The sequence below is a fragment of the Phoca vitulina genome, unplaced genomic scaffold (assembly GCF_004348235.1).
Source record: "Phoca vitulina isolate PV1807 unplaced genomic scaffold, GSC_HSeal_1.0 scaffold33, whole genome shotgun sequence".
Lineage (NCBI taxonomy): Eukaryota > Metazoa > Chordata > Mammalia > Carnivora > Phocidae > Phoca > Phoca vitulina.
This window is the reverse complement of record NW_022589736.1, coordinates 1,779,009-1,789,099: the sequence shown is the minus strand read 5'-3', so window position 1 is coordinate 1,789,099 and position 10,091 is coordinate 1,779,009. Positions and strand designations below refer to the sequence as shown.

At 64.7% G+C, this 10,091-nt stretch overlaps 1 protein-coding gene across 1 annotated transcript; it reads right to left on the bottom strand.

Annotated features, from left to right (window-relative positions):
- Nucleotides 1-7,009: 7,009 nt before the first annotated feature.
- Nucleotides 7,010-8,325, bottom strand: C1QTNF8 (C1q and TNF related 8). Its single transcript, XM_032425701.1, is given in 3 exon segments — nucleotides 7,010-7,488; nucleotides 7,491-7,553; nucleotides 8,127-8,325. Coding segments are annotated over 3 exon segments (741 nt in total).
- Nucleotides 8,326-10,091: the final 1,766 nt, after the last annotated feature.

Here is a 10,091-nt window from a genome sequence, read left to right as displayed (position 1 = left end):
GGCAACAGGATGTGGCCTCAAAGGATGCGGGGGGGCGTCTGATCCTTCTGGGCCCGTGGGCGTGGGCAGCAGGAGGCTCATTAGGGGCCCCTGTCCCTGGGTGTGTGGGAGCTGGCTGTCTCCACTGCTGAGTTCCTGGGGGCTGGGGCGGCTCCCCCACACGTGGGGCCACGAAACCTAGCTGGTGACCAGACCCACCCCTCCCACCACCCAGGGGCCAGCATCCCAGGGAGGGAGGGTGCCCTGGGAGAAACTGAGGCCCGTTCAGCCTGCCGCTTAGGGCTGGCATTGGGATGCAAAGTGAATCCACTCAGAATGACTTTGGGGAGTGAGCAGATGGCTCGGAAATCTCTGCCCAAATCAATTTCTCCCAATTGATTTGACATCGTGAGCTGCCTCCCCAGGGCCACGCCAGCCCAGAGCACCCGCGCTCACATGTGTGTGCACCCGCGCATGTGCTACAGACGTCCGCAGAGCCCTGGCTGGATCCTGCCGTGCAGGGTGTGAGCGTGTGCGTGCATGTGTGCGTGTACGTGTGTGAGCGTGCATGTGTGTATGTGTGAGTGTGTGTGAGCTGCATGTGCATATGCATGGGTATGTGTGCACCCGCACATGTACTGACTGGATCCTGCCGTGCGGGGTGTGAGTGTGTGTGTGTGTGTGTGAGTGTGCATGTGTATATGCCCGGACGTGTGTCTGAGTGTGTGTGCGTGAGCATGTGTGCATGGGATGTCCCTGGAGATCCCAGTCAGCCCTGGGACCTGGCTCTGGGTGGTTGCTGAGAACCAGGCTTGGCCAGTGTGGACAGTCCCTAAAGCCTTGGGTGAGGGTGGAGCCCTGAGCAGGAGGCAAGAGGACCCAGACACCCCCAAAAGTCTGTGGGGGGACAGGAGCTGGGGGTGGGTTCAGGAGGCCGGGGGACACAGCCTTCCCACACCTGGCACGGGCTGGGGACAGCTGCGGGGGCCACGGGGCCACCACGCTGCGGGAAGCCCTGCGTGCCCAGGCCCTGAGCTGGGGGGGGGGGGGCGCGGCACAGAGCAAACAAGCTCTAGCCAGGGTGACCTGCTTTATGGGCTCTCTCTCTGCATCGATGCGTTTTATTGGCCTCTGGGCTCCAGTGGCTCCCAGAGTGACCTTGCTCAGGAAATCCGGCCTGCAGGGGCAGGGCGAGGCTGCCTCCGGGCTGGGAGGGCAGAGGCAGGAGGGGTCTGTTTGCCTGGCAGGGCGGGGCAGGGGGTGGGAGAGGTATCCCCACAGTGAGGGAAACCGAGGCTGGCCACCACGGCCCCGGGTAACAACAGCTCCTCCCAGGCCCGTCCCTAGCAGCAGGATCGATGTAGGGGTGCCCTGGTGGGGCCTGGAAGGGCCCAACCCCCTCAGGTGTCCTAAGGCAGGAGAATGGGCAGAGCACCGGTAGACACCAAGGAGGACTTCCCACAGGAACCTGGGGGGCCCAGAGAGCTGTGATGTGCTTTGGGAGTGTCAGGGAGACGGATATTGAGAATTGGGTCTTCAGTGGTCACTTCTCAGGGCATCTGCATACCGCGGATATCATACCTGGGACCCTCTCACTCACCCTGGCCGGTGAGGGGAGGTCCCCATCCCGGGCACTTCCACCTCCCTTCCCTGCAGCCAACCACACTGTCCTGTCCAGGCTGGCTGGTGTCATCCGGGCTCCGTCACACTGTCCTGTCCAGGTTGGTCGGTGCCATCCGGGCTCTGTCACACTGTCCTGTCCAGGCTGGTCGGTGCCATCCGGGCTCCGTCACACTGTCCTGTCCAGGCTCTCTTCTGCTCAACGCCCCGCTGTGTCTCCTTTCTTCCCTGACGTTGCCCGGGCCCAGCCTGTCCATGGGAAACAGGCAGCCCACTCCACTGGGTAGTTTGAGAAGACTTCAATAAACCGACCTTCTGCAGGGGTGGACAGTAAAGTGCCCTGGACCTGACCCCCTCTCCTCCATGCCTCCCGTACCCTGCTGGGCTCCCCGTTGCCAGACGCAGCCTGGGAGGTGGCAATGTGGTCCATAAGGGGTGAGGATAAAGCTGGGGAGTGGCCATGGGGGAACGGGAGAAGCCCAGCACCCCCTACCCACATCTGTGTTCTGGGGGCCATCGGGCCTGGGTTGGACGGGATGCCGGGAGCTGCCCTGGGTTAGCCTCCAGAGCCCCCAATCCCTGCCCACGTGGTACCCAGCCTATGCTACTGGGTCTTCTCTCTCCCTCCTAACTCAGCACCCAGCAGTCATACCGAGGGGTCCCTGGAGGCAGGCAGGGGTCTGCCCCGTGGCTGGTGGTGCAGTGAGGTAGGGGACGGGGGTCACAGGAGAGAGGCTGCTATTGCCTAGGGCCTCCCACTTCTGACACCTGGCTGTGGCCTCACTGGCCCTCTGGATGGAGGATCTGTCCACATGTCCTCTGTGGCCACCCTGCTGGGGCCCAACCAAGCTGCGGCGTCTGCCTGGGTCCCCTGAGGGGCGCAGATGATGGTGGTGACCAGGCAGCTTGCGAAGGAATGTGTGTGGACGCAGCCTGCCTGGGGCCAGGATGGTCCTCACTCCTTCCCACACTGAGGAGTTGTCCACCCCCTCTGGTCTCATGTGTCCGTGTGTCTTGCGTTTGGGTTTCAGCCTTGATATTTGCTATTTTTAGACTCAGCCTGTCGCTCGGCTACTTGGGAAATGCTTCCATTTTGGTCCTTAGATCGAGAAGTCTTTCCCCATCCACAGACTCGCGAAATATTTTCACATATTTTTAACTGTGGTAAAATAACACCGTCTTTAGGCATACAGCTCATTCCTGACAGAGCTTTTCCATCTTCCCAAACTGAAGCTCTGTCCCCATGAATCGCTGACTCCCCACCCGCCCCCGCCCCTGGTGACCTCCATCCACCTTCTGTCTCCAGGGATCTGACGGCTCGAGGGGCCTCGAGAAGCGGAATCCCGCCGTATTTGTCTTCCTGCCACAGGCTTATCTCCCCGAGCGTGATGCCCTCTGGGCCCACCCCTGTGGGAGCACATGTTGGCCTGTCTTGAGTAACATTCCATTGTGTGGATGGATTACGTTTTGTCCGTGGCTCCCCTGTTTTGGCTGTTATGGATCGTGCCCCCGTGGAGGGCGTGCGTCCCACTTGTGTTCAGTGGCTGTATTGCTGGCGACACTTTTACTGGAATGTGCGTTAGCACGTGGGATGCACGTCGCGTGGAGGTGCACAGCCTCCTGCCTCGTGGACACACCGGCCACTCTCATCCCTGGGGCGTCCTCGGTCTCTGCCACCGTGTTCACTTCAGGCTCTTCAGGCTCTTCTGGGTCTTCAGGCTCTGCTCCAGTGTCTCCTCGGCTGGGTCAGAATGTTCTAGAATCCTATCTATTCACTTTTCCAGGCCGCGTCCAGCGTTAGTCTGCAAAACTAAAACAGTGGGTTTTGTTCACAAATGTTCATAATAGCACGGTCCATGACAGCCCACCAACGCTGGCACGGACGTGCCGTGGTCCATCCACACAGCAGGACGGCGGGGGGGTGGGTGGTCAGCCACCAAGGGGAACGAAGCCCTGACACGTGCTACGGCGTGGCCCCAGCCGGAGAACATGACGCTCAGAGATGGAAGCCACGTGCAAAGAGCCACGCGGTGTGCGATTCCGTTTCTCGGAAAGGCCCTGAAGAGGCAGATCCAGGGACACAATGCAGATCAGGGGTTGCCGGGGGAGGGGCTGGGGTCTCTCTGGTGGCACGAGAAAGTTCCGAAACTGCACGGAGGTGGTGGTTGCACTGCACTGTGAATGTGCTGAATATGCCAGTGAACTGTTCACTTTAAAATGGTCAATTTTATGTTATATGAATTTCACCTAGATTTTTTAAAGGGATGTTTCATTGGAATCCACTAAGCTGACAGACTTCTGCAGGTAACCGGCTCCCGACAGGGCCCCCCCGGGGGCACGTGGCCGGTGCCTCACACTCGCTGCTCCTATCGGCTCATCCCCTCTCCGGCTGCCCCGGCGGTCAGGGCAGCCCGCGGCCTCCTACCTGGGCACTCAGCTGCACCTCTCGGCCTGGTCACTTTGCAGATGCTGACTCTACCCTGGGTCTCGGTTGTTCCTTTTTTTAAAATAAATGAACCTGGAGGGTGTGTTTTGGGGGGAGATGTTGGCATCTTGTCCTGGACCCACCGGCAGTGTCCGCTGGCTGCCCCCCACCCGCTGAGGGCCCTGAGCATGCCCCCCCATACCACCCCTGGTTCTCAGAGCACGTGCTGGCTTCGGCACCTGCCTATCAGACGCAGTTCTTGGCCCGACCCACCCCAGCCTCCTGGGTCAGCACCTGGCAGCAGGGCCCGTCCCCAGAGGCCCTGCAGCCCTGTCCCAGCACGGCCCTGTCCCAGCACGGCCCTGTCCGGGCTCCGTCAATAGCTGGATTCATGCCGTGAGGTTAGAAGGAGTGGCCACCGGGTCAGCAGACCGCCCTGGACCCGGGCACCTCTCGGCCTCGGCTGCTCTGGGGGCCCAACCGAGGCTCTCGTCACCCACCTGCTGCTGGCTGTGAGTCGAGGCCACACGGCAAGCCGGGAAGACAGAGGCTGCCCTCTGGCCCGTCTGGCCTGCTGGGGCCCTGGGGTCCCGCCTGCAGGAGGGAGGGTGGAGGGAGGCCGGCTCCTTCCAGGCCTCTCACCACCGCCCCTTTCCTGTTTGGGCAGCTTGGTCCCTGCCGCTGAGCCCTCTCTGCCCCCCACCCCCTGAGGCTGCTCCTGAGCTCCCTGCCCGTTACCGCTGCCCTGGCTGTGTCCAGCTGTCACAGTCATAAAAGGGCACAGTGCAGTCTGAGAGCCTGCCCAGCTTGGCATCGCAGGTCAGGGGGCCCAGGGCCACTGCTTCCCATAGTCCTCTCTGCCCCCGTCCTGCATCTAATCGGGCCACAGCTTCACCAGCCTGTGACTCCCATCCTGGCCCCCTACCCTGTGTCCTGGGCTGCTGCCTGCCATGGAAGCCAGCAGGGCCTGCTTGGGCTGGCGTGTTCCTGGGGGACAGGGGTTCCTGCTGAGCCCCCTGATGCTCTGCATCCTGGGGTGCAGATCCCTGCCGGTGCCGACCTCCTAGTCAATGACTTCCTCAGGTCAGGGCCCTGTTTGGTGTGAACACGGACCCGGCGTGGGGGCCTGGGCTGGCACTTCGGAGTGACAGGAACCCATGCCCATGGGTCTCAGCTTCCTCATGGGACACCCCACTGGCCGGGATGGGCTGTGGGACCTGCACGTGTGAGGGTCTCATACCTGGGACCCTAGGACCCACGCGGGGCAGGACCCAGAGTACCCGTGGGGCATGCCCACTGCTCAAGAGACTTCAGGACCTGGCCACAGGGTGGGCTGCTAGCAGGGGTCTGTACCCCAGGCCCCGTGTGGACAACAAAGGGGGTCCCGGCAGCCCCTCCCAGTGAGGCCCCCTTCCTCTGTCCAGGGCCATACTTGGTAGGAATAGCCCAGCCCATGGAGGGCCAGCTCCCTGCGCCATACACACTTAGGGGTTCTATACACCCTTGCTGGGCCTCAGTTTCTCCACCTGTCAAGGGTATGGCCCTCTGTCCTGGGACAGGAGGAGCCCCTGTCTGAAAGTCTGGGACAATGGTCCCTGATGACCCCCCTTCCCCAGGCTCAGCACCACTTTCCCGGGGGTCTGCCAGGACCAGGTAGGTACGGGGAATTTATCTCAGGCTGGCCTGGGTGCTTTTGGGGGGGCCCCAGGGTGAATGAGGACAGAGGGAACCCCACATCTGGTGCTGACAGTACCCATGAGGCCCCCGGCCAGGCCTGTAGGGGGCTGCTCCCGGTGCACCCACAGGGGAGAGGGCTCTGGGGCTTCCAGCAGCCACCTCTGCTTCCTCCCGCACCCTGGCTGGCGGCCTCTGGACCGTCCTTCTGGAAGGCTCCAACATATCCTGCCCAGGGCAGCCCGCCTGCCGCTCCAGCTGCCTCTCGCCGCAGCCCGGGACCTCATCCAGCTCGTGGGGCTCGCCGAGACCAGACACTGCTCTTGCCACGGCCTCCGTGGCCTCATTGCCCCAGGATCCTTGCTCAGGAGGGAGCAGCTGCAGGAGGAGATGCGGGGGAGGCCCAGGGAGGGGGCGGTAGTGATGGGGCCCCAGGAGGGGCTGGGCAGAAGGCCCAGGCCAGGGTGCACAAGCCAGGAAAGGAACAGACTCACAGTGGCCCCAGGGGGTGGATGGAGCCCTGCTGTGGAGTGAACGTGGCCACCCTCCAACTACACCCCTGCCTGCAAGGGGTGGCGTGCAGCCTGCGAGAGGCTCCGTCTCTGCCACATCTAAGTACGTGGTGACACTGGGGTGTCTGGGGCTCCCCCGGGCTCTGGGGCGCACATCGAGGTGCAATCTTCCTCCACCATCCAGACAGACGAGGGGATGCTGGGCCCTGTGTTCACCCCAAGGACGAGACTCTCGTCCCTGGCCCAGGACCACACCCCCGCTCCGCTTGACGCCATCCTGTCTCTGCGCCTTGGCCACCCTCGTACACCCCTGGGGTTCTGCATGTTTCTTGCTGGAATCGGCTCTGAGCGGCAGTGTCTACGGGGACCGCCCCACCCGCCTCCCCAGCGTCCGGCCAGCAGGAGCACCACAAACGTCTCTGGGCTCAGCTATTTATAAGCAGAACAGATGTCTCCACCCTGAGGGCAAACCCGTGGCCATGGAGCTGCCCCGCCCGCCCCGCCACGGCCCACCCGGCCCACCGCGTGCCAATGACCACGGGTCTCCCTCCCGAACGTCTCAGTGTGGACGTCCGGTCTGTGTCCACCCCCGACCGGGGTGGCCCCTAGTCTGTCTTGCTCTGGCCGCGTCCCTGGCGCTCTGCTCAGTGCCTGCATGCAGCTGACGCTCAATCACTGCACACAGTCAGTGCTCAAACACCGCAGGCTGAGCTGCCGCAGCTCCCCAGCTTCCAGGGTGAGGTCGCGCGGGGCGGCGTCCGGGGTGGGTGAGCCGTGGGGGGCTGGGCTTTGTGGGGGGCTAGAGCTCTGCGGCCGGCTTGACCAGGTGGCTGCTGAAGGTGATATAGAGGTCGCCGTGCTCACCGTAGATGGCGTTGTTGCGGTCCCACTGGAACAGGCACACCCAGACGGTGTCTCCGGCGGCCAGGGGCAGCAGCAGGCTCTGGGTCTGCATGACGCCGCGCTCGCCAGTCTGCGCGTAGGGCATGGCGGCAGCCCGCCCGCTGCACACGATGTGCAGGTACGTCTCCTTGTAGTTCCACGTGTGCACGTTGAGGCTCAGGAAGTAGACGCTGGGCACGGCACACAGGAAGCAGCCGGACGCTGGGTGGAAGGCCCCGTCGAGGTTCACCAGCTCCGTGTGGAAGGGCACGGCCTGGAAGCGGTGGGTGCAGGCCCTCCCGCCGGCCACGGAGAAGGCCGCGTAGATGCACTGACACAGGGAGCCCGGCAGCCCCGCCTGCCCCTTCTGGCCCTTGCGGCCCCAGAGGTCCCGGCGCCCGGCGGACCCTCCTTTTCGCTCCTGCCAGAGGGACCTCTGACCCCCTGTTCACCCTTCTCGCCTGCAGGGGGACGAGCGGGGGCAAATGGGAACCGTGGGTTAGGGTGTGGGGCCCAGAGTCACGGGGGCCAGGAGAAGCCACGCCCCCAGGCTGTGTCTGTTCTGGGGCCTGAGCTGCCTGCCACGCGGGGACGTGGGGACATGGGGACGTGGGGACAGTCGGGAGGGGCCAGAGGAGGGGTCTGCCCTGGGCTGTGCAGGACGAGAGGCTGGGAAGTTGGCAGGTCTAACTAAGGACGGCTACGGCCCAGTCTTCCCGGGTGAGGGCTCCTGGAGCTGGCCTTCTTCCAGGGGGTCCCGGGCCTCCCTCCAGCCTCCCATGGAGGCTGGGCCTGGGGGTCCGCCGCGGGGCGGCTGAGCAGGACGAGAGGCCTCGGGCCCCCTTCTGCCACAGCCCCCTGCCCAGGCTGCCTCGCTTCCCCTTTTCCACAGCTGTCGGGGACCCGAGAGGCAGGTGCTTAGCGTCCCACCAACGGGGGCCCAGGTGCCTCAGTCGGGGCTGTCCTGCCTCCTCAGCGGGGGTGTCCTTGTGGGAGCAGGGGTGGGGTGGGGTTGCCTCTCCACAGACACTCACCTTTGAGGATGGAGATGTCGATGGCAGGCCGCACGCGGGGCACCCACTGCTCCCCAGCGCTCCGGGGGGCGTAGGGGCCGGGGGTGGCCAGGGGCCAGGCAGGGCGACAGCACTGCACACATGGCCGTTGGGGCAGCCCCAGGCCGGGTCAGGCCCCCACAGGCAGCCCCAGGAGGAGCAGGAGGCCGGAGGCTGCCATCCGTGCCAGAGCCTGGTGGGGGGAAGGGAGGGGGGCAGCGTCTGAGAAGGAGGAGCCCCCACGGAGCCCCAGGCCCCGCAGCTGCCTGGGCTGTGCCCCCTTGTCTGCGGCAGATGACAGGTAAGGCCAGGGACCTGCCCGTGTGGGGAGGCGCCTCGCTGGGCCCCGGACAGGGTGCCTGGCTATGGGCCTCCTGGATCCTCAGCGCCTGCCCCTGACAGACATCATTAATGGATCCCTGCACACTTTCACCTGGACATGGCCTCCGAATCCTCCTCAACGCAGCACTGCAGGGGCCAGCACGGGGGACAGCTCGCACCTGCCCCTCCGGAGCCCCCCGCAAGGTGACCAAGGCAGCCCCATGCTGTCCCAGCCGGAGTTTCCAGGCTCCTTCTCACCCCTCCCCACCCCTCCCTGCAGCCTTGGCTCAGGGCTGTAGCAGGTACCCTAACAGCCTGCAGCCCCCACAGCTGGGGACCCCGCACCTGGCAGATTCAGGGGGAGCCGTCATGGGGGGATGGGCTCTGATTCAGCTCCACAAGGCCCCCACCCACCAGTGGCCGGCGGAGCCCTCAGGGAGGGGCAGCTGGGCTGCTTCAGGGAAGGGCAGGGCCCCAGCGCCGGGAGGCTGGGCTCTGGGCCCAGGTTGGGTGGCGCCCTCCACGAGGCAGTTTCTCCCCAGCTGCCTAGCTGGGCAGAGGGTGGTACCCCCCTGAGCTGCCAGAGGAGGGAAAGCAACTTGGGAGGCTCCCCAGGGTGGAAAAAATGGTCTTTAATCCCCACCAGGCCTAGGCCTCCTGCTTCTGCCTCCCCTCCCCCAGGAGACCCTGCCTGACACCTGGCCCATCCGTGCTTCCCCTGGATGCATCCGGGACGCTCAGCCAGGGCAGATCTCCTATAAGGGCAGGAGTGTGAGTTCGGGGTCCTTGCTCTTCCCTGTCATGCAGCCCCGCTGAGAAAAGACACAGGACCTTCCTCCAGGAAGCCCTCGGGGACTGCAGCCTAGGATGCGTTTCTTCCTCTTGCATGGTGGGGGTGTGACCCACTCTCAGGCTGAGCTTTCCTGGAGGGGAGATCCCTTCTGTTTACCACCTCACCCCCCGGAGCCCAGCAGACCCTGACCTGCCCTCCTGGCTGCGCTGGACCCTTGGATTCCTCCCGTGGAGGGACCTGACAGGACCCTCTGGGGGATCTCACTCCAAAGGCAGGCCTGTGCCTGGGGTCTCCAGCATTGTGGCCCCCTGGGCCTGCCCAGCAGATGGTCTGGGCTGGAGCCTCCCTCCTTCTGAGGCCTGGAGGGGAGCACAGACGACCCCCTCCAAGCTCAGCCTGCCCGGGGTGCCTGTGAGGACCCCCTACCCACCCCCATACCCCTTGTTACCATTACGCAGTCGGGCGCCGCTGCCTGCCTGGCTGTCTCCGGGGTCACTGCCCTGAAGGCCCGTGAAAGAGCCCTTTCATGCCCACCCCAGGCGCCCACGGCTTCCCCTGGACCATCCAAGACCAACAAGCCTTGAGCCAGCTTCAGAGCTCCTGGGCCGGCACCGCGCGGGGCTTTGCCTCCCGCCCCCCAGCCTGCCCTCCGCCCGCACCTGCCGCAGGAGCTGCGCGGCCCTGCCATGGGGGCCCCAGGGTCCTCCTGCCAGCCTCTGTGCCATGGCATGGGTCTGGGGGTCGGGGGGCCTGGGGTGTCTGGGACTGGTGAGTCGGGGGACAGCTCTTTGGGCTGGCCATTGTCCTCCGTCTGGGGTGCAGACACTTGGCAG